Genomic DNA, 23473 nt, shown 5'->3' with positions numbered 1-23473 from the left:
ACACCTAACAATGTCCATTATGTACAGTCAGCTTGTTTATGCTCGGTGCTGGGCTTTCTTACCTTTTTTTCATTTACAATAAGACAATTTCCTACTTGCAAATCGGCCAGGCCGAGATAGATTTTGCTGTGCGAGTGCTCAACCATGACCTTTGACCAAGCATCTTGTTACTTAAGAAAGATTTAAGACCACAAACTGCGATGACAAGATGCTCAAGGAGAACATCTGCTGACAAAAACACTGTTCTAGGCTGACTGATACGAAATGTCTCTTTTCTTTGAAGGATGGGGTGGGGAAAAAGGTAGCAAGAGGTGAGTCCCTGCCTCTCTGGATTGTAGTGATTAAATTGGTACCGTTAGGCAGCCTGAAGGGGTGAGTCCAGAACAGAGCTGAGGCTTGGTGGCAGCGTGGGACTAGCCTGCCAGCGATGCTCGTGTCTCTCTGAGAGCAGCGGAGAGGTGACACCTGGGGAGCTGGGGGAGAACATGGAGAGGTGCTGCTGCCGCCTGCATCCTTGCTGCAGAATAGGTGGGGCTGTCAGCCCACGCGGAGAGCTCTGCTTAGATTTGCACTACAGCTGCAGAGAAACCAGCTGGCCCAGGTTTGACATACGAGGGGATGCCCCGAGAGGCTTTGTGTGCTCTCTGAGGAGTTCGGGGCAGCAGCTGCAGGAGTGCCTAAGCGTGCTCCGCAGCAGAGATATCCTCTGTGACCTTGGGCAGCCCAAGGCTTTAGCCCTGTTACTTGGAAACAGCTCCCACCTCCAGTACAAAACACAGCGCGAGTTGTCGTCAGATCACGTGGTGGCTCTGATAAACTTGCGAGCTGAAGTGCAGCTTTTGGGTTAGAAAAGATCGTGTACGATACGGCTTGACCTTAGCCTGTAGTTTTCTGCACGAGGACATCCTTCTCAGTTGAGGGAGGTGCTCTTTAACCCAGCCCACCAAGAAGCAGCTGTAAGCCGTGGTTGAAAGAGCTGGAGCTAGAAATAAGGTACACATTTCAGTGGCGAGAGCAATTTGGGCATTGGAGCAAGTCTGTGCAGGCGATGGTGCTTTCGCCTCCTATTTAAAGAGAGAAAGCATTTTGGCAACTTGCTTGTTCCATCTTACACCCTTGTTTAACCACTGCTCATTCGGTTAGAGCCACTTAGCAGCTTTTAAGACATTTCTTTAGGGGAAGAAAATGAATTTACGCATTCAGGGAAACATCTGTCATCATTCAGAGCAGAAACTGTAGTTAACACAGACCCTGGAGCGTGTGGGAGAGCTCCAGTTCCTTACTGCTGCGATGCAGTCGCTTCTTGGAGAACAGAGCTGGCTGTGAAAGGTGAAGAAGGTGGGTTAGCAATGTTGCCCTACATCTAGAAAAATCAAGCGGTGCCTTTTTGAAGCCTCAAACGTGTGCACAGCACGTGACACACAGAAGTGTTTTTATTCATGTTCGTTGTCAGGAAATTGTGTTGCTTTGTAAGCTCAGCCCTTTGTAAGTATCTTAAGTTTGGCACCACAAAAGCTGGGCTTTAGCAGGCACTTTTGGAAGATGCCAACCTGAGCTGTATTTTCCTGACTCAGATCCTTGCAGTAAGAACTAAGGAATGGAGCATTTAAATAGAAAAAAAAAAAAAAAAAGAAGCTACAGTGCAGCTAGATAATGTCAATCTTGTCATTGCTTTTAATATTCATTGCCAGGCACAGTGATCAAACTTTGTCAGCTTTAAGTTAAGCAACCCTTAGTCCTAGTCAGCTTCTGTCTGTGTACATGAAAGGGATGTCTGAGCCCACAGCTGCTAAAAGCATCTCTCTATTACTTATATTTCACTAGGTATTTAAAGATTAGGTTGGGGCATAGAGGATGAAAGGGTTTTTTCTTTATCTTTTAATAAGAAACTTGTATTTGCAGATATGAAAAAGACCAAAGACTGCGTCTAACGTGCAGCTCTTTCCCCTGCTGCTTCGTCCGAGTGGGGTGGGGGTAGAGGAGTGCTTGGAGATCCTGCAAGGAATAAAACCATGTCCCTGTTGGTCTGCTGCGTACCACAGCCCTGCCCTGGTTCCCAAAATTGATGGGTAAGGATGTGCCGTGCTGGAGTTCTCATGACATAGCCTTGCTTGCAATGCAGGAGACTGAGCAATGTACGTGGGAATTAAATATTACGTGGCTTTGTATGCTTTAAACGTGAATAACAAAGGGGAGGATGATCTCTCCGCTTGTAATGCAAGAAGCTTTGAAAGATTCCTGTAGTCACTTGCTTTTGCTGTCTCTGCTGATTAGCAAACCCTTTTTGGGAAAGGGATGTCTTCATTAGCCTCGTGGTGCTCCAGCCCTTCAAACAAAAAGTAGCCATCCCCGAGATCTCCAGAAAATTATCTGGCAAAATCAGAGAGGACCAGATTAATATTTTCCTAAACAAAAAATGAAAGAAGCAGGGGAAAATAGTTTGGGGAAGGGCTTCCAGCTGTCTATATTTAAAAACACAGGAAGAGGGGAGAAAGGCATGGATCCTACTTTAAAAGGAAGCCAGCAGCTTTTACTTTTAAGGCAGATGCATGTGGCAGGAGGAACAAAGATGCTCCCCTTGCTGCAACCGCCTGATCAGAGAAATGAGTAGCATACGGACTGTATGAGCACACCAGCTTGTGCTCAGGAGAAGGGTGTGACCGGTTCCCACACAACCTTCTCAAGAGCAGCCTGAAACAGTATTTAACGTCCTCCTGCCAACCGTTCATCCTTACGCTGGCAGGTTGAAACAAGTGATGGAGTTGCTTCAAGGGAATTTGATGGTGAGCTGGTTGTGTGTGGCATAACAGCCTCAACTGATGTCTTGGGACGCTTGCTTTGTGAACAGCTTAACCGGACACAGAAAGCTCTGACTTCATGATCGGTTGACTCGGGGGTGCGGCAGACCCGCCCCAGCACCCTTTGTATCAGCAGATGCACATGGTGTGGGTGAGGAGGCCACGGGGAGCTTCAGCCCAAACTAAGGCAGTGTGGCTTGGGTCTTCCATGTGGCTCTGGGCGCAGCCACCCCGTGACAGATGAAGGTCTTGGGGAAACCCTGCAGCTAAAAGTGCCCTTTGTTATTTGTCTGGTTTTTCATTCGGACTGTACGCTATCTGTATGCGCAACTTGGCTGAGAAAGCCTGGCCGTGCCAATAACTCAGCTTCATGCCTAATCCAGATCCAGGGATTTTCACTCCTGTGCCTTGATTCCTTTGCTTTTTTAGCTTATCCAGTTGTAACAGCTTCTGGGCCTGAAGGTAAGAAGCGCCAAGGTGAAGAGGAGGTGGGCCTGGTAGCCAGGTGTAGCACCAGCTCTCCTTAGCCCTGCCTCCGAGTTTGCTGTGAGACTTCATCTCTCCGTACCGCTGTTCTCTCCCCAAGTCCAGAGTGTGCCTCATCCACACCCACGGAGGGCTGAGGGGTTCTGTCTGTCCTCTTCTGAAGTGCAGCCTCATTCCTTGCGATGGTTTAACCAGGAGAGTTAATACCTGAGTTTGAAAGAAGTTCTTGGTGCTTCACACCTTCATCTCAACCAAATGTGCAAGGTCAGGAAGCCATCAGGGAAATTCTGCCTCAAATTCGTAAAACAGAGGGACCAGGTAAAATAAACACTTGCCTTCTGAAGTGGTTGCTTGGGTCTGTACTGACACAGACCCCTCCATCTGCTCGCTTCTCCGTGGAGTTGAATGGGGCAGGGTCTGTTCAGGTAAGCATCACCCCACCCAAGAGATGGGTTCCGGTAGGATTTTGCTATGAGGGAGAAGAAAACTGATGGGTGTTTTTGTTCATAAGAATCCTGCTTCTAAGTTGATCCTTTAGGCATATATTTAAATGGCAAGAGCTGTCATTTTTTTCATCCATCAGAATTTATTTTTCTTGTTGCTGCATTCAAGTGAGGGTATAACTGAAAAATGATCGTCTCTAGTGGCAGCTTCACTCCGCAGTTTTTTGCCATTCAGACTTCGCCTTCTTTAGCTCTGCTGCTGAAAAAAAGCATTCAGACAGTCTTGCTTTGCTTTCGTTACCTCTGTGCGGAGTCAGCATGGCAATGATAAGAGGAAAAAGTAAGCTTCGATTTCTCCTTGCACATTGTCACCAGACTGGCTATCAGGCTTCGGGCATCTCTGTGTTCTCCCCGCCCTTCAAGGCAAGAGAGTAAATCAGAGTCCCCAGGGTAGGTTTCAGCCTGCAGAGATGTTTGTGGTAACCCACAAGCTAAGAGGAACTCTAATTTGATGTGCAGACCTTTTCGTATTGCCTCTCTGCTGTGCCCATGAGTTGTTTGCGTTGCATCAGAGGAGCGTTTTTCGGAAATCTCTGGGATTTCTGTGCTGTCGGTACTGCTGTGCCAGTACTGACAGCTTTCATACCCTGTTTTTGCTGCTTCTCACATGATTGCACTGGTAACACTGTTTTTCTGCAGCATGACATTGCACTGTACCTCCTCCAGTATAAAGGGTTTTAGAGGGTCATTCACATGGTCCATGGTGACAACGTGGTCATTCAGAGTCCATGGACAGTTTAAGCCTTTAGTCTCCCTGCTGAAACTCTTAAAAAGAAAGGACTCGGTGAAGAGCACGGATTTGGTGGCATAAACATTTCCATCAGTCTCTCTGGGCTGGCTCGTGGACAGCAGCTCTCCTCTCTTAACCAGCTAGCACAAGCCTCTTGTTGCAAATCCCAAGTCACCCAGTGTCATATTTGATTGATTGTGGGAGGGGGCGATGCGAGCTTTGAATGAACTGCCAAGTCTTAAAATATTTGGCAAATTTTCCTCCTAATGCTCAAGTCCTGGGGGAAAGCGATCAGGTAAGAAAGAACCTCAGCTTTCAAGCAAGGAAAAGAAAGTTTCTGCCTCTAATGGCTGGAAGGAAAGGACAGCCACCCTGGCTAGCTTAACCTAAGGCTTAGAAACTAGGAGGCAAATTAATACTGTTTCTGATTTTCTTACTTTTCTGCAGTGTCTAGCTTTTAAGCTAACCTCAACTGGAGGGGGTGTGGAGGCTGACTCATGGCTTTTGAACACTGGGGTTGGCAGCTCTAGAGAAGAGCTCCCATGTGCTCTTGGTTACGCTGATGTCAATGTGCCTGTGAAATTTGGGTGTGTGCTCTGGTTCGCAGCACTGCTTGTTACCAACATGTGGCTGGATGTAGGTGGCCTGCCCTGGTCTGTAATTTGGCTGGTGCTAATACATCAACACTATGCAAATCTGCCTTTAGTTAGCTGTTTCCTTCTCCCAGATGTATGACAGCGCATGTGGGGTTTAGGCGTTCGGACCTGCAAGGGGAGTTGCTGTTGGAGGATTGTAATTCGCCCTGCTTTAATTACATGCTCACAGACAAGGCCTTGTACTGAAAAATATGAAGTTTTCCTTTCGGTGTCCGAGCCCATCCAGTCCCCTTCTGTTCTAAAAAAAATATTATTTATTATCAAGAATATTACTGTCCTGGCTGGGATAAAACTGCGGGTGACTCTTCACTGCATCCCAGTCTTGCCAGTTAATGATGGGCTGAAAGAGTGGATCAGCTGGCTTGATTTAATAGCAGAAGCAGAGGAAAGCTGATGGTGGTGCATTTTTTTTGTCTGCAGTGATCTTTAGCTCAGAAGAGCTCATCTCTGCTAATTGACTATTAAATGAGATTGCTTGCTGAGGTGCGCTGCCTTGCTGTTTCAATCCTTTAAGGAATAAGTCTCTGATGAGCAGCACATAGGGCTCTTAAATATAATCTGCCTAATGACTGGAGGGCTTTGACCTTCTAGTATTAAGGCGCCAATGTTTTGGGTTACAAACCAAACCTTTGGGGTGGGGGGGCTGAGCAGGGTTGGGTTTTTTTTCTGAAATGGTAATGTTCCCAACAACAAAGGCTGCTTTTTAATCTTGAAGCGAGACTTGGAAGCAGCACAGAGTCAGTCTAGAGATAAGTCTCTTTCAGTTCAAGATATCTAGGATTGCACGCGTGTTACCGCATGCCTGGACCACCGGTTAGACACCTACCTGGCCACAGATCCTTTGTCCCAGTTGCTGTGCATGCAAATCATGTGTGTTTGCGTGTGTTTACCCAGTTTGGAAAAAATCTGAGCCCTGAGGGATTTGAGCTTCCTTTTGTGTTATGAAACGGGCCGTGCTGAGAGCCAGCTGAAGCCACGCTCGCTGCCTGCTTCGCAGAGACACTGCAGGCTCTGGGAGGGTTTGGGAGCTGATGCGCTCGGTGTTGGAAGAAGGATGGTTAGTCCCGTTGTGTAGAGAGGATTCCCACTGCTGTTTTCAAGACCTCTGCTGACAGATTCCGGAGGGAATCCCAACCCAGGCCTGAAAGATAGGAGCAGTTTGGTGTCAGAGTCAGAAAGGGCTGGGCAAAAGGAGGGGCTAGCTGCAGCCAGAGGCAGGCTTGCTCTTTTCCTCTTCTAATCCTGCTCTGTTTTGTTGGGCTAGGCCAGCCCCTGCCACCATCCTCCCTAAGCATGGATGCAGGGGAGGAATGCTCCTGGGAGGCTCAGGGCACCATCCCCAGGGCGTGAGGGGGGTGCAGATTATTTGGATGCTTTCCAGTCCCATTCTCCCCCACCCCAGTTGGTTGATATACATCATCCTAAAGCCCTAATATTGCATGGCGATTGATGCAGCAGGCTAGAAATGGGAAGGGGGACAAGACTCATGCTTGCTCTGCTGTTTTCGAATAAATGCTGCAGGAGCAGTTGGTATTTCATTGCTGATACTAAACCTGGATGTGGGGAGAGAAGGGAGAATGTGGCTAACAGAGAACACCTGACTCTGACAAATGCCCAGGCCACTGGAGACCTGACAGTAATTTTGTAAATCACAAGCAGGTTTTCAGCATTCCCAGAAGTGTGCTCTTCTGAATGCTAACCATCAAATAGCCTAAATTACTGATTCAGCAGATTAATCTATAAATTGAGGTAGGCTTGGAATAGGTGTTGGAGACCAGTGTTTAGTAAATGGTATCTAGTTCAGTGCTCTCCGTCTCTTGTTGTTCTGACCTGACAAATAACGCAGCCTCTTGTGTTATACTAAAATAGATTGTAGGAAGGCCGTTTAAATGGGGTCTTTCTGACCTGTCGTGCAGCATGTATCTGTAGGAGAGAGGGCTTCTGCGTGTAGCAATGCTGCAGAGTGGAAGACTCTGGGTAATGAGCGGTGTCTAGAGCCTCAAAATCCAGCCTGCCTGTTTTCCTTGCGTATCTCTTCCTTTCTTGCTCCAGACACTTCTAATCAGAGAATATTTTTAAAGGCTTGTTGTATTGCTCGTAATAAAATCTCAAAGCAAGGATCAGCCGTGGGAGCAGCATATTCCTGTTGTAACCTGAAGTGAAAGTAAAGCTGCTCCATGCTGCACGTCCCACTGAGATGAGTCATGTTGCCACCTCTTTCTAAGGTGACATTACAGGATGTCTGTCTGTGGACTTGGTCCTTTTATTTGGGAGGGGAAAGGAGAGAGATGGTTTCCTTTGCAGCAGCAAGGGCAAAATGGGCTTTTAATACAGTTTAAATTCTGCAGCTGCTGGCTAAGTTAAAAAAAGAAGTGCTGGCACTGTCCTCCTGGAGACGAGCCTTTTCCAGCTCTCTGCCATGACCCAGGGATGTGAGCCATCCCTTCTGGTCTTTTTGCCTTTGTGCCACTTTCTTGGATGAGAATAATGGGAGAGTTTCTTCCCTTGGCAAGGCTTTACCCTGCTTGGGCTTTTCTGCTCACAGAGATGGTTTAGGTCAGTGAATGGAAGGAAAAGAGCCTGGGAAGGAGAAGTGCTGTAGCAGAGACATCGTGGAGGGGGCCCTCACTTTTTATTGGGTATACATTGACTTGTCAAATCTCTGATTCTAGACTCTGAAGAGAAGTAGAAATTCACAAGCCAAGAGATAAGAAAAGGAGGAACAACTTTGTATATGAACCAATAAACCTTTCCACCAAGGTGGATCAGCTGAGCTCTGCGAGAGATCTGAGAGCAGGCCTGCTGAAATGCCAGGTTATAGTCCAGATAAGAGCAAGAACGCTTTATCCAAATATTACTGTGATTGAGGCAGATAAGAGGATTTTTTTGTTCCTGTAGAAAGTTTCCTGTTTCATGCTGGTCTCCTGGGGTGTTCAGTGTGACCTCCTTGCTATTTGCAGAGCCTGGTCGTGGCGCTGGAGAGCCCTGCAGCGTGCTTTGCAGTCAGGAGGGATGCACAGCACCTGGCTGCTCCAGCTTCCTGACAAGCACAGGCTGGTTTAAGTGCACTTCAGTGAAGTGAAATGTTATCCCTGCTTCTCCCCGGTTATCCCTTCTTCCTTCCTCCCTTCAAATGTATTTTTCTCCCCCTTCGCTAATGGTATCAGCAATAGTGTGGCCAGCAGGATTAAGGGAAGTGATCGTCCCCCTGTACTCAGCACTAGCACCTTGAATACTGGGTTCAGTTTTGGGCTCCTCACTGCAGGTAGGACATTGAGGTGCTGGAGCGTGTCCAGAGAAGGGCAACGAAACCGGTGAAGGGTCTGGAGCACAAGTCTTATGAAGAATGGCTGAGGCAGCTGGGGTTATTTAGTCTGGAGAAAAGAAAGCTCGGGGGAGCCCTTATCGCTCTCCACAGCTACCTGAAAGGAGGTAGTAGTGAGGTGGGGGTCAGGGTCTTCTCCCGAGTTACAAGCAATAGGACAAGAGGAAATGGCCTCAAGTTGCACCAGGGGAGGTTTAAATTGGATTTTAGGAAAAATATCTGCACCGTAAGGGTTGTCAAGCATTGGTACAGGCTGCCCAGGGAAGTGGTTGAGTCACCAACCCTGGAGGTATTTAAAAGACACACAGATGTGGTGCTTAGGGACATGGTTTAGTGGTGGACTTGGCAGTGCTGGGTTAATGGTTGGACTCGATGATCTTAAAGGTCTTTTCCAACCTAACCAATTCTGTGATTCTATGCATCAGAATTGTTTGCAGGCAGCTTCTCCACTGCAAACCGCTGGAAACCACCAAATGTTCTGGAGCAGCTTGGGGCATCTGGTTGGACAGGAGAGGACTCTGAATACACACGTAACCGGGTGCTTAGCATCATTCAGCACGCTGCAATACGTGTGTCAGGGTATCCCGAGGCAGCTCCCAGGCAGAGCATAACAGCCGTGGCCCTTGATGCATTTGTCACAGATGAAGTCAAAGAAAAGGAGGGGTTGCACTATGGGTGAGACTCAATCTCGTCTCTCTCTTGCTGAGGAATCTTCTCTGGGAACTGAGAGCAGGCAGGGTGCTGGAAGACCTGTCTCTAGCAGTGTGGGTCATTGGGTACTGCATGCTGTGGAGACTTTCACTAGTCCTCCTCTGGGAGTTTCACCAAGAAACTGGTGCTGGGGGAACAGAATCTGAATTAAAGAGACCAGGAAACTTTCACTAGGAGGTCTGATTTGTAATTAAACAAGCAAAACCAGCTAGAGGAGTGACAAGGTTTAGAAGATTGCTCAACAGGTCAAGTCAAAGGGAATTTAGCTGGCCTGGGGCAGATCACAAACAGCAGAAAATTGGGCTGGGCAGAGACACGAAAGAGGGGTATAGCCAGGAAAAGTCTTGAATTGCCATGGCGAGGTGCAGAGGGCAGGGATTTTGTAGGTTTGTAGCTGAAGGTCAGAAGCAGCTGCTCGGGCACCCGGTCTGAGCTCCTGCCTTCGCTGGGGTCACAGCGTTTCCCTGAGAGCTCCCTGCGAGCGCTTGTGGTTGAACTGCAGCCTGCATTTTTGAAAGAGGCATCCACTCGCAATGGAAAGACTTACAATTTGGGATCCACCACATCCTTTGGGAAGCGGTTCCCATGGTTAATGCGTTTACCGCGTAACTGTTACAGTTCCCTGAAGGAGTTTGAATCCTCAGCTGGCAGCCTGCCTGCCTTGCTCAGCGCTGCTGCATAGCTCTCTGCCTCCTGAGACAAAAGTCTTGCTACAAAGGGGCTAAATGACCTGCCCAGGGTCATGCAGGCTGGCTGAGAGCTGGGGACCCGAACCTACTCCCTCCAACCAAGAGTATGGGAGTGAGTTTTGTGAAGCATTTGTCTGTTCATTCATCAGGAGCCCGCCGATCTTGTCTCCTCTCTGGATGATGTATGCCTCGCTGTTTTGCCCTCAGCAGCTGGTAGGTCACGCAGGATTTGAGAAATGGCTCTGGCATCGTACCAAGCAGAGGCTGTGGGACGCTCACCAGCAAATTCCAGAGACGATGTGTCATGAAAACCCTGGCCTTGCCACCCCCCTCAGCACAGAGCCGCTGGAGGTAGTGGGAGCCCTGCCGGGTTGCGGTCCCCACATTCAGTGAGAGCTTTGGCTTCCTGAGCAGCTTTTGGTAGGTGGACGTGAGCTGCAAAATCTCTTTGGGAGCCTCCCGCTTGGCGTGGGTGGAAGGGAAGCCTTGCTCTTACCCCTCTGCCTGCCTCCAGCTGGAAGGTGACAACTGAGCTTGTGGCTGGGAGAAGTCAGCTGTTTCCATGTTCTTCCTCAGGGGACTTGAAATCTATTTCCAGTGAGGTGGGTCCCTGGGAAGAGGAAGGGCAGCTCTTTTAAGTGGCTGCTGCCAAAGCTGGAAGGCCCTTGGAGGTAGCCTTGCCAACCTCAGGCATTTAAAACACTTCAGTCAAGCCCTGGAAAAACAACATGGGATAATCTTAGTTTTTCCTTAGATACATTTTGGGCTCTCTGTGCTGTCCTCTGGTTTGTTACTGAGCTTATTCTGCAGCCACCAGTCTTAGTAAGTTGTAGGTGAGAAGAAAAGCACATCCTTTTATCAGTTAACTTTTTATTGCCTGCTTTCTTGTGGGTTGGACTCCAGGTTTTATACGGCAAGATCTTTAAAGCTCTTAGGGTATTTCCCTCCTTTCCTTAACCCCTGAAAATACCCTCTTTGATTTGGATCGTTTGGCCAGCTCTTAGTCTGGGATGGAACAGTTTCAGGGAAGGGAAAGTAATTGTGATAGATACCCCGGTGATGTTGCCCTTCCCAAAAGCAATTAACTGTGATCAAACCCTCGTTCTTGTTTTATGGCTGCTTGTAGCAGTGCCCAAGTGTTTATTGTTCCCCATAGTCCCACATGCTGCCAGACCAGGCTTTCTACTGGAAGATAATATATTATATTAATGCTATTTATTAACTTGCATGACACTGTAGAGCAACTTCTCCGCTGGGCTCTAGCTTGTTGCTCACTGCAGTGATGCATTTGTGCTAGGGAGCCCTGACACTCGTTCACCCTGACTTAATTTCCTGGGAACTTTCCCTGGTACTAGGCTGCTAAGCTTTGCAAACATTTGCCGGTGGAAGGTGGTATATTTGTTTTAATCAGAACTATTCTTAAAGCTGTCAGATTAATTGCTGGGAGAGGAGGGGCGTCCCTCCCTACTTCTGTCCTGCCTTTCTCACCTCATTTTGATCAAAGCCTAGCATTGATCTGATACAGGGGGAAGCTAATCGGGACTAAACGCTGGGGCTGTCTATGAATCACAGACAGAGCCGGGGACTCTGCGATGCTGGGGGGGACACTGGGGGTTGGTTTCTCAAGGCTGGGGTGGTTGGGGTGTTGGATCCTCCTTGCGTGGCACACCGCGCTGTACAGAGCAAGCTGGGAGTCGCACCAGCTGCTCTGTCATCCACACTCATTCACTTTGAAATCCCTTTAGCGCTGGAACAATTCCATTAGCAGTACTTCTTAGGCGTGATTTGGAGCGGTTTCTCTGCCGATTAAAGCCGAGTCCACACACCAGTCTGGAGGGCTCGTCATAACCAAGACATTCCCTGCGTACCTCGGGGCTGCTCGCAACTGAAATCCTGAACAAAAGATCTGCTGTTAGACAAAGGAGGAAGGAGTGAGCCTCTGAAGAGAGGAAGAATTTCTCCACTGTTTGCCAGCAATTTTTTTTCTAACTATTCTTATTTTAAGGATTGGTCGCCAATTAATCCGTGTCGTTTCGCAGACAAAGCTGTCAACGTTTTTAAGGTTGCGTGGTTAAATAACTTCAGTGCTGTTGGTTCTAGCAGCTCTGAATGTTCTCAAACAAATACCTTTTAAGATAAAAATAGTCTATGCTTGGTCCCAGCCAGAGTTGTGGTCGTTATTGTTTTATTTGAAACGTCTGAACTGAAGTCAGTGAGAGCTGCAAGTGTTTGAAAGTCAAGTCGCACTTATTTCCATGGCTAAATATGGGCGTAATACAGGGTGTTACTCTAAAATGCTCCAGCGTGTGACCCAAGATGTAGCCCAGCAAGCATGCTGTATGCCACAGCTACCGACTTGCAGTAGCTTCTGGCAGCTTTCAGGTCATCAACCCGTTAGACGTGGGTACCAAAAACATCATGCCTTCTCACTTTTATTTTTTGCTCTTGCCTGCTGTTGGGGTGTGAGATGCTTCACAGCAATGTAGGAGTGTAAGCACGACGTGTGTGTGTGCATTTCTGCTGATTCTGTGCGTTGGATCAGAAATGAGAATAGTAGCAGCAGGGCACCTTCCCACCCCCACACACATACACGGTGTGGACAGTTACAGCTTTATAAAAGGCATTTCTTGCCACTGCTCAGTGGCAGCACTAAGATACCGAATTAAATGTAGCCCACAACCTTGAGAGTAGGGTATGTGTAACTGGTTCCCTGCTGGTGTAGCAAAATCCATCTGAAATTGGCACAGCCATTATCCCAAAACGTTGACAGAACTTAAGAGCGGCATAAAATACAGGTATGAAGAGCATGTATGATGTTTTTTCAATAAAAATAAATGCAAGCAGTGCTTTGTGGGTTCAAATTAGCCTCTGTGGGAACAGTTTGGGGCGTTCTGGTTCATGGACGTGGTCCTTCAGTGTGGCAGGAGCGGGTCTGCTTTGTTTTGCGTGGGTGCCCTGGGTGGAGGAGAGCTCACATGAGGAGTTGCCGCGGCTTCCAGCTGGGAAGGGGCAACTCGGTCAGCATTTGGCCGCAGCTGCGGTGCTGTGCTGAGTTAACAGGGGCGTCGCTTTGGCTGCAGACCAAGCCCCCAGTTACAGGTCCTTACCCATCAGCCGAGCATCAGACAGGGCCAGTTAGCGCTGGGTTGGAATCCTTAACGTCTCCACAGTATCAAAAGTCATTTGAATGCTACAGATCTTTCAATTAAGCTCCTGTTGAGCTCCATACGCAGATATTGTAACGTAATTGGCTGGCCTGCTGCAAATGCATTAGGAGAGCCTGCTACCGAAACAGCCTCCGTCTGTGCTCGGGGCTGGAGAGGAGCCAGAGCGAGCCCTGGTCTCCGCACAATGTCATACTGATTAGGAGGGTGCGAGATTTTGTTTTTGCTAAAATAGTTCTGCCAGTACAGCCCGGAGGGCAGCTGCAGTTGCACTGGTACAGAGGGGCTTTATGCCACTCTGAATTGTCCCTGGCTCTGGGGGCGGGCAGCACTGCTGCTGGGAGTACCCTTATCCTGCAGTGACAGCCCGTGCGTGGCGTGCGCTGCCCAGCTCCATGAGGGCAACTTCATTTTGTTGACAACCACCCCGTAACAACTCTGTCTCAGAGGCCCAAGGAAAATATTTTGCTTCCTCTGGCTGTTAGGAAGCGGGTTCTCTATGGCAGCAGTCCCTTCACAAAGGGTTCGGTCCTGAGCAGGAAACCCTGGTCCGTTCCCTAATGAGCCCTTCCTGCTGATAAGGGGACCTGCAGGTCAGGGGCTCGGCCAGAGCCAGCCAGCTCCCCAAGAACTGATGTGCCTCTTGATGAGCTTGTCCTCCAAAGCCTGTAAAATGAGATTCCAGCCCGTGCTTCTCGACCAGACCCTCCAGGGAGATGAGTGCTGTGGGATGGGACCTACCTGAGGAGAGGCCAGCTCCGGCAGAGCTGTGTGCCTCTGTCATTGCTGCTGCTCTCTGCCATTCTTGAGCAGAAGCATCCTATCTCTCCCCTGCTCAGCAAATTTGCCTCTTGGTATACGTGGAGACCGAACTCTGGTTTTATTCCTGGCATAACTGCCTTCGTGTGTGCAGTATTGCTGTGTATTTACACTTGGGTTGTTCCCCAGTTCGGGGAGTGGACTGGAGAAAAAGGTGGTACCACATCTGGGTCATCCTGTTTTGGAGCAAGGCAGCCCTTAGGTCTGTTTTTCCAGCCCTGCGCTTTGGGAAGGCCTATCCAGCATAACGCATGACGTGGAGATGAGCATGAAATATTTGTGTATCTTGGAGGGTGCACCAACCAAAGAAGTCACTAACTGGGATCTCCACTGGCACCTCTGCAAGCCCCTTCACCGCCTGCCCTGTCGGTTTTGCTGTTTGTAAGCTGGTGCCGTGACGCTTGTTTCCCTCCTGAAGGCAAGATGCATTCTGCCAGAGCAAAGCAGCTTGTGAAGTCACACAGAAACTCACCGTGCTGGATTAATAACAAATCCAGCAGTAAAACAGTAGCTGGAACACCGGAGCATCGTCCTTTGGTGGGCCATTGCTCACTGCCTCTGGGAGGTGGGAGTGACATGTTTTTTCCCCTGTGACAAATCTCTGTTCCCCCACAGACTATATTTAGACACAAACACATCCAGAATCAACTGTGCCCGTGGCCAGCTCTGCCACCGCCTGCAGCAACCCTCACCAAGGCAGCATCACACGCGCATTTAGTCTGTCACATCTGCCCTTGCCTCTCCGCGCTGATGGAAACCGCGTCACCTCAGCCAGGCTTCACTTGCTGGTCTGACGGGGTGCAGCAGTCCGGCTCTCCTTGCCTGGCAGCGCCTTTTACCTCCCATCTGAAGCTCTTTTCTGTGTGGACCCTGCCTGCAGGCAGGTGTGCGGGAAGGAGAGCTATTGCCCTTGCTTCTTGAGAGGTTGCACCTCCTCTTCCGTATGTGTCTGACGCGTTGTGTGTTTTAACAATAGTTCTGCTTTGTGCTGTGATCCTGGATTACCTCCTCGGCTCAGCAGAGCCAGTGTCAAAGATTTCCTGTAAATGGAAAGAAGCTGTGAGCATCAGTGTTCATGTAGGGGTCTTCACTGTGAGGCTGACCTGAGGTCTGGGGGAGTATGGGGTGACATCAAAAACCAGGAAGGACCTGGAGCTCGGCTTAGTTCTTTAGATTTTGCTAGCTAGCATTGCAACAGCAGCGATGGCAAAGCAGCTTGGGGTTAATTTGGGTTGGCAAGCCCGAACAAAAGCCTGAGAAGAGTTAACTCACGCTGTCAGCTCAAGTTATAACCCACGTTTCCTCGTCATCGTTTTAAGTACTTCAGGCTGGCCCCACTGCAGTCAGACAGTAATTGTACTCGGACTATTTTCACCGGGAGCTGCCGACTGCTCCTGTCAGCAAAGCCCTCTGTGCAGTAGAAATAAATTTGCCTTTGTCTGTTGGCAGGATCGCAGGCAGGTTTTTTGCATATTTTTCCAGTGTACTTGTGTCTCCTTTTGCTACCTTTGGACCTGGCTGCCTGCTCCATCATGCCCCGTGACGCCACCGAATGGGTTTTGCCCCAGTCGTGGCTGCTTTTCCACCGTGGTTTGGTACATGTCGCTCTTCAGAATGCAAGAAGCTTTAATGATCCTCACTACAAAGATACAGGTTTATAATCCCGCCTCAAAAATCACTGCTACTCCTGGAGCGTTTCAGGCAGGTTCTTTGACTCAGTTTATGTGTGCTTTAGGGTGTAAATGCTGAGTATCTGCTACCAGCTCAGCAACCAGAGCGTATGGACAGGCACCACTGAGCTGGCAGCGGCTCCCTGCGCTGCGCTGCCCTGGCCGGGCAGGGGGAATCTGGCGGTTCTCTCCCTGCCAGCCTGCCCTGCCGTCCCTTGGTCCTGGGCACTGCCCTCCAAACAGGATCGCCACCACCCTGCCTTTTATCTTCATTTCCTCCTTGCTTGCCTTTTTTTTTTTTTTTTTTTTTTTTTTCTCCACCTGGGATTTAAATGTTTGTTTGGCATGGGGGAGGCTTTCTTGTTTGTTTTTTTTAGATACTTGTTGTGACAGGCAGGGCTGAGAACAACCTGGGCTGCTCTCTGCACCCATCTGAGTGCCTGTTTGGGAAACAATGCCAAGCGAGGGGGGAAAAAAAAAAAAAAAAAAAAAAAGAGGAATACAGTTGGGTTTTGCCTGGAAGATGTTTCTGTCCTTGGCCGGTTGTGCAGAGTGAGGGATGGGAATAGCTGGTTGGGGTTAGTGTGTGAAGAGGAAGACCTGTTTTATCGTTCTGGGGAAGGTTCCTGCAAGCTGGCAATTCCAGGCACCGTCGTTCAGCTGCCGCCTGCTCCATCCAGCCGGACCTCCCTGACCTCGAGGAGCAGATGGCACCGCGCTTCCCTTCCTGCCGTGAGCCCCTCTTCCTCCCTGCCAGCGTTTCCACTCATCTGTTGAGGAAGGTGGTCTGGAGAGGCTGGGAGTGAACCGCAGAGCTGGCACCCGGGCCACCAGCCAGGTCTGGGCACACACCCTCCTCGGGCAGTGTCTCCCGCGCTCACGCGTGGTGGTGTTTGAAGGGAGGACAGCAGGACGGGTGCTCCGTGGTACGCTGGGCAGGAATCTTCCACTTTATTAAAATGAAAGTATTTACTGGCTGCATCAGTTGCCCAGCTGTGGTTAGTTTGTATGAAAACCATTTCCTGCCGTTAAGGAAACTATTCGGCTTTACAGCAGCTCGTGGCAGGAATGGATATTACTATTTACAAAACCCTGTGCTCTGCTCTTTGCCGAGTTTCTCACCTGCATCCCTGCCGGCGAGATGCTTGGGGTGACAGGGACAGAGCTGCCGTTGCTGTGCCGCCAGTAATAACCGCAGGCTCCAGTGGGGAGGGGAGGTGGGCAGGAGGGGGCTGCAGGAGAGCCAGGGCTTGACGATGAAGATGATATTTTCGGGCCTGCTTGGCCTGAGATGCCATCTTTCTGCACTCAGTGACATTTGCTCCCCAGCATCCTATTCTGATGGTGGGATCTGACGTGCTGCTCCGCGTTGCAGGGCGCCGGCGGGGAAGCAGTTGGTGTTACAGCTTATGTCTGAGTGGGGTTCTGCTGCTGGAAGATTTGCGAGGCTGTTCGGCCGTGCTGAAAAAGTCCAGCGAGTGGATGCCTCCTGCTTGTCCTCTTGTGCCAGATAGCAGAAGGGCCCTCCCCTGTTGGAGTGGTCTCGTCGTCTAACACATAACAAAAACTTTCCATCCTAGTTCTGAACCTTCCTTAAGAATGGGGTTTTTTAGTTTGTAGGTGTAACCTGCCTTTTTTAATGGGAAAAGTGATTTCTTTGGCAATCTGTGTAAAAAAGGCTGGGGCAGGAGATACGGGGTCTTCCCTGGCCTTGCAAGATTTCCTTCTGATGAAATCATGTCATCTCTGTGAGTCCGGATTTATTTCTGCAAAAAGAAAGATTGCTCTGCAGTGCCTCATGGAGAGTCACCAGATGTTTTGGATGTATACTGGAAGGTGATAGAGTGCCCAGCACAAAATTGTCTGTGCTCTGGGAGGTACAAAAGCCCATGATGAGGCCAGAGAAGATGACTCACCCTGTTGTCTTGTCTCCTCCACCACGTAACTGCAGGATGCCTTGGTGGAATCAGCGTCATCTAAAAAAACGGGCTGCTTGGCCCAAGTCTTGCAGCAGCCACTTTGTCACAAGATCCTCATTGACAAAATAGGTTATTAGCCACTCTGTTTAACAGGGGCTCAGAGGGCTGGATTTCATTAAGGGAGGGAAAACAAGCATCTCACTCGTGATTTGTGTACTTCAATAACTGTCCTTTTAAGTGCATTTGCTCACACTATTGCCCAAAAACATGGCATAACGAGAAGGGGCGTGGGGGAGCGCTGGGGTGTTAGCTAAGCATTAGTAACATCCTATTTTGTGTTCAATGTTTGCTTCTTACAAATTCAGCTCTTCTTAAAAGTATTGATAGGAAACAGAAGTAGGACCTTCCTGCTACAGAATTTGTTGTTCTCCACAACAAGGAGAATGTTACAAGGCAGGTGGAGGAGCAGCTCAAGGTTTGTGGTCTGCACGCTTCTGTGGAGCCAGGAGGAACGGAGCGGCAGCGGGTTTGTGATCCCCGAGGGTGGAGGTCAGGCTGGAGCTGGGGATGCTGCTGGCTCCTCGATCAACACGTGAGTAGGTGTCCTTTGGGCACCCTTCGTTCATCGGCGTCGGACGACGTGAACAGCAGCTCCTGCAGGCTGACCCGCCTGGTCCCTGCCTGCTTCTGGCCACCGGTTTGATCTTGTTTGGCCAGCTGGTGCTGGTTCAGCTGCTAAATTGTCTCCGTAGGTATTTCACAGAGATGGGAGGTACTTTCCCCGGTGTTGCTCTTCAACAGCTGCGGCATGGGTGTTGTGAATAGGAGAGGCTGATTTGTGAAGACATCCGAGACCCGCTGTGTCGAGGGAAACGTGAGGGCAAACAGGAGGAACAGCCCAGAAGGACCAGTGCAAAGCTCTGCCTTTGGGTAGCAGTAATCATCTGCACCAATCGAGGAAGGAAATAACTGGCTTGGCAGCAGCAGAGCAGACAAAAATCTCAGTGAATCACAGGCTCGACATGAGTCAACGCTGTCACACGGTTGTGAAAAAGGCACACGTCATAGGAGGCCGTGGAAGGAGTTGCATGCTTTGCAAGGCATCTGAAGTATTCTTCCTGCTCCCGGTGCCGGTAAAGCTGTGGCTGGAGCCCTTTCTTTCCCATTTTGGATGCTGCATTTCGAGGAAGATGTGAGCCAACAGCCGAGAGTCGGGGGAGAGCAGCGAGAGCGGTCAGAGGGCTGGGAACCATAAAGAATGAGAAAAGCTTGAAAGGACCCGGGATTGTTTAGTCTAGGAAAGAGCAAGCTGAGCAGGGGGGGGGATATGAAAAGCTTTCAGAGACATAAAAGGCTGCGGCAAAAAGTGAGAGAATGATCTGTTCTTAGTAGCTACTAGGAATAAGATAAGAAGTCATGGGCCGAGCAAGGAAATTCAGTCATTGGGGAAAAGTTACATAAGTGAAAGGCTGATGAAGCACTGAAACCTCTAGTGCGTATGGGATCGGTGTCAGGAGGCCTTCAGAGCACCCATCTCTGGGTGGGTGGGAGAGGAGCTCATCTTGCTTTGGCTGGCAGGACGCACTACGAGACCTTTGTGGCCTTGTTTTCCTATTGCTTGAAGGTTATCTTATAAAGCTTGTGATGAAGCCTGCCTTTTTGGAGGCAGGCACGCGTTTCCTGGACGCTGCTAAAAGGCAGCGGGGGTTTACGTGTGACAGTGCCACTTTGTCATTGGTATAGCAGCAATGCTCCAAGGTCCTGGTCGGGCTGCAGGCTCACACTGAGGTGGGAGGAAGCCTCGTTGATAAGGACAGGAATACAGAGCGCGTTGACCCGTGGTAGGGCAGCAAGGGAGACCTTGGCTTGCTGTTTGTCCCTCTGTGTGACCGTGCTGGGTGATGCACAGGCACAGTCCTTGTCCTAAAGACATTAGATGGGTGCAGCGGAATCCCCCCACCAAGGCAGAGCTTTCCAGCATGCTTATTTGCTGGTTCATGGGCTGATTTGGGCCGTGCTTTTTAATCATGGAAAGTAAGAGCGTGTCTTTGTGTCCTAAATAGGCGATTGTCCTGATTCCCATCCCCGGGATCCATTATGTCTTAGCAAATTACTTTCTCTCTTTTAAATGCCTTAGTGATTAAAGATGCCACAGCAGATACCCTTAATGAGTACAAAAAGGGTAATAATTCCTCTTGTTGGCACTGAATGCAATTAATCAGGCCCCTTTCCTTGCTTTTTAAGCAGATGAGGCATTTAAGGCCAAGCAAGTTTTTAATTGGACTTTAATGTCTCTCATTTACTTCATTTTGGCACAAGCGTAGGAATTCCCACCCCCAGGTTCGCTGTTGGATTTATTCAGGGTGATGAAAGGCTCAGCTCAGAGCGAAGACTCAGCAGCAGACTCAGACATGTCCTTCAGCCCGTGCCTGGCCCACGTTTGGTCCTGTGAGAAACAGCACGGAATTGTCCGGGCAGGAGCAGAGCCAGGTCATTCGGCGCAGGGCCCGTCTCCAGCATGGGGCTGGCACTGGATATCAGCAGGATTTTTGGAGGTAGTCATCAACGCGAGGGTGCGGCATAGCCTGCCCTGTTTCATTAGGTTCCCCTGCCTTGAAGGGACCGCTGACTTGCAAGTATTCTTGTGGCCATCTGGAAGCCCTTGATGGAGGTCCGTGTTCATAACTTAGACTCTGTAGCTTCAAGTGTGGGGTGATTTGTACCTTTTAAGGGATATTCCTGAGATCCATGGCCAAGAGGAGATAGAGAGGCCTTGAGCACTGTTACAGATGGATGTGTGCATGTAGACGTTGTTAATTTATGCCAGGAATTACCATGGGAGAAAAGATGTGTGGCGAGTAGCCTTCATCTAGCCTGCAGCCCCTGCTCCCTGCGGGGAAGCCAGCACCGCCTCTGCTCCCACCTCTGGCCACAAACCATCTTGCCTTTGGTTCCTTTCCCTCGTGTGTGCCTTCCACTGTCCTCTGGGGATGGCCCTTGCCTGTCCTAGTCTGTGTTTCATGCAGGGACGTGTGCGGCAGCCCTGCCTGGCCATTTGGCCCCTCTCCCAGCTCAGCTCTTCCCCACCAGCAGCTGACAGACTGAGGTTCAGCCGAAAAGTCCCGGCATGTGCGAGCCTGCCACTGAGCCTGCTTGTCGCTCTGCAGGGCAGGCATTCCTCTAACACCCGGGAGAGAGCCTCACACGGCTTCAAGTGGGTTTTGCAGGTGTGTGCTGTGTCTTTTGCAGTCAGGGCTGTCTGTAGTACAGCTGTATGGTGGCTGCAGGCTCCCACCCACCGAAGAGCGGGTGGATGCAGGTAAGCTCTGAGTGCCCTTGGACAGGGTAAATTGTTCTTTGCCCCAAAAACGATTTAAGTGACATCTAGGGCCAAGGGACAGCACCCTCCCTTTCTGCATCCCTGCTTCTCCCAGCTTCAACAAAATTGAAAGCACAAGTGGGTCTGGAAAGTTAAGCGTATTCAGAGAAATGTGTTACTGGATGCCTTGTGTTAATTTAAACACCTTCTGCCTGCCAGGCTGGGAGGAGAGGAGTGTTGCCAGCTGGATCAGCCATCGCACTTCTCTAGATCTGTCTCAGAGCATCTTCACTTTAAGTCTCGTGCTAAAACCCAAGGCCTCCCAGTGCACTGGAAGGAACTGCCGTGCGCGAGCACCAGGCTCTGTCGCCCAGGCGGCTGCTCAGCAGGGAGTGCCACGGGGCATGCTTGCCCAATATTTTGTTTGGGTTTGCTTTGCTTTCTTACTTGTCCTATCTCCTCTCCTCCCACTCCCTTGCAACTTGAATCTGATACTGGGTTTGGTGGTTGTGCAAGACTTGCGTGCGGTCCTGAATAGCCAGATGCGGGAGCCAAATCTCTCCAGTTTTATCTTGTGCTGAGAACATCTCTGCACATTTTGCCCCCTTGCACCATTTTCCTGCCACCTGCAGATCAGGATACTCAGAGCCATCGTGTCTTGAAAAGTAAGAGAGAGTCAGAGCCTGAGCGAGGATCGAGGTTTTTGTGCGTGATAGTGATAAGAAGAGCTGTAGACATCTTGATGAGACGTTGGGGGATAAAGGTGAATACAAGAGCATCCAGCTTGCTCTGTGTCCCCGCAGAGTGAAAAGTGCTGGCTGGCAGCATGTGCACCAGGGACTGAAAGAAATAAGAGGGCCAGGTCCTAGGACATTACTGCTCCTCTGGCTATGCAGTATGAAGAGTGGCAGGCAGCTTTGTCCGGTGGCTATGGAGCCTGCCAAGATGCCCTCGATGCAGGGTTTGTAGCCCAAATATATCTATGTCAGAAAGCTGCAACCCCAAGTGACTACGGCCAACCATTCCTGCATTGAGAATCTTCTGGCTGAGCCTTACAAAGATGTCATTTTCTTTGATTCAGTTCCATATAAACTGCGGAATTATTTTCCTTTAGAGGCTTGCAAATTACGGAAGCATAAACCATGCTAATGATCCGATAAGGACAGCTTTGGATACGTTCCCAAGAATGGCTACCCCTGGGCAGGATGGTGCTTGGCGAGTGCGGTTGGAGAGCAGTCTGCCACGCTCACCTGGCTGCCTTCCTTGGGCCCCCCCCTTCCCCAAATTCCTCCATCTCTCAGGAACGAGAATCATTTCCTTTCCGGCTTCTTGCAGAGGCAAAGGCCCTGCAGACCTGAAGTTATCTCTGGAATGTGTATAAACACCGAGTTCAATGAGGTGCTGTTTGCCCCCCCTCTCCTAGGGGGTGTTTAAGAAGGGTTAATGCAAGTTTGTTTTACGGGTTTCTAGTCCTGAGAATTGTCTTCCTCTGAGGGCGACCCGGCTGACCCGAGTCCCTGTGTGTGCGTTTCCCAGCATAAAGGGGAGATTCGGGGGCCCCACCGTGCGGGTGGGATTTCGGTTCTCTAAGAACAAGGAGATGAAAGACCAAGGTGGTCTTCCTGCCAGCCAGGGACCTGGGGGAGGTGGTGTGGGGTCGCAGTGCACGCACACTGGGACTCAGCGTGCCGCATGCGGGTGTCAGGAACGGGATTGAGGGAATCCTCGGAGGGAAGCAGTTCGGCAGTCAGGAGAAGGGGGGGGTTTACACGCGGCTCTGGTGCCCCTGTCTTCAAAGAGCGTTGAAACGTAAGCGGGGGGACAAAAACCTTAGAAGTGACGTAGGGGCTGGGACAAAATGCATTTCAATGAGAGGCGTAAAGAGCTCCATCTGTTTGTCAAAAAAAAAATATTCCGATGTAAGTTCCTTATGGTGTAGGAGTATGTTACTGATGAGACCCGCCTGGGCACCAGAGCACTCTGGGGTACAGAATAAGCAGCGGCAACCAGAACCTAAAGCTAGACAAAATGAAGTTGTAAACAGGCGTGTTGGTACCAGCGAAATGGTTAATTCCTAGATGTGTTGTCAGCACTGGTGACGCACTGAGGCTGGATTCCTTCCAGAAAACAACACTTTAAACCGAAGACAAAGAACCGGGCTTAGCACAGAGGTGATCAGTAGAATGGCTTGGCCTGGTGTATACAAGGGGTCAAACTAGATGATTTAATGATCTCTTTTGGCCTGAAAGCTTTCTGTTCTCTTAAGAAGATAAATGAAAAAGCCCTTTCACAAAAAGTGAGCACTTGAGATACGTGTGTAATGAACTCTGCTGCTTCCAGGGGAACGGTGGAGCAGGACCTGCAGGAAGCGTGACCTTGCCGCCCGCGGGCTGCCTGAAGTTGGTGGCCATCTGGCTCGCCACCATCAAGGCCACCACTCTCACGCGTGCTGCTTTTTTAATTGCTAACTGACGCTGTCTCCCTGCATTTAAGTAACATTTGTTCCCTTATCTCCGTCAGGGTGAAGAGGCCAAGCGGTATGAGCAGCCTCCTGGGGAAGATTGGCTCCAAAAAGCAGAAGATGAGCACACTGGAGAAATCTAAACTGGACTGGGAGAACTTCAAGGAAGAGGAGGGGATTGTGGAGGAGCTGGCAATCCATAACCGAGGGAAAGACGGGTAAG

At 49.8% G+C, this 23473-nt stretch overlaps 1 protein-coding gene across 1 annotated transcript in view; it reads left to right on the top strand.

The window, feature by feature from the left end:
- The window catches only part of CFDP1 (craniofacial development protein 1), a 66517-nt gene that overhangs the window by 37112 nt on the left and 5932 nt on the right, over positions 1–23473 (top strand). The window contains exon 6 of the mRNA XM_042797456.1: positions 23310–23468. Coding sequence (XP_042653390.1) covers positions 23310–23468 — 159 coding nt within the window. The remainder of the gene's footprint in view (positions 1–23309; positions 23469–23473) is intronic.

The sequence above is a fragment of the Tyto alba genome, unplaced genomic scaffold, assembly GCF_018691265.1.
Source record: "Tyto alba isolate M040663 unplaced genomic scaffold, T.alba_DEE_v4.0 Super-Scaffold_26, whole genome shotgun sequence".
Classification (NCBI taxonomy): Eukaryota; Metazoa; Chordata; class Aves; order Strigiformes; family Tytonidae; genus Tyto; species Tyto alba.
This window is presented reverse-complemented; position numbering and strand designations above follow the sequence as displayed.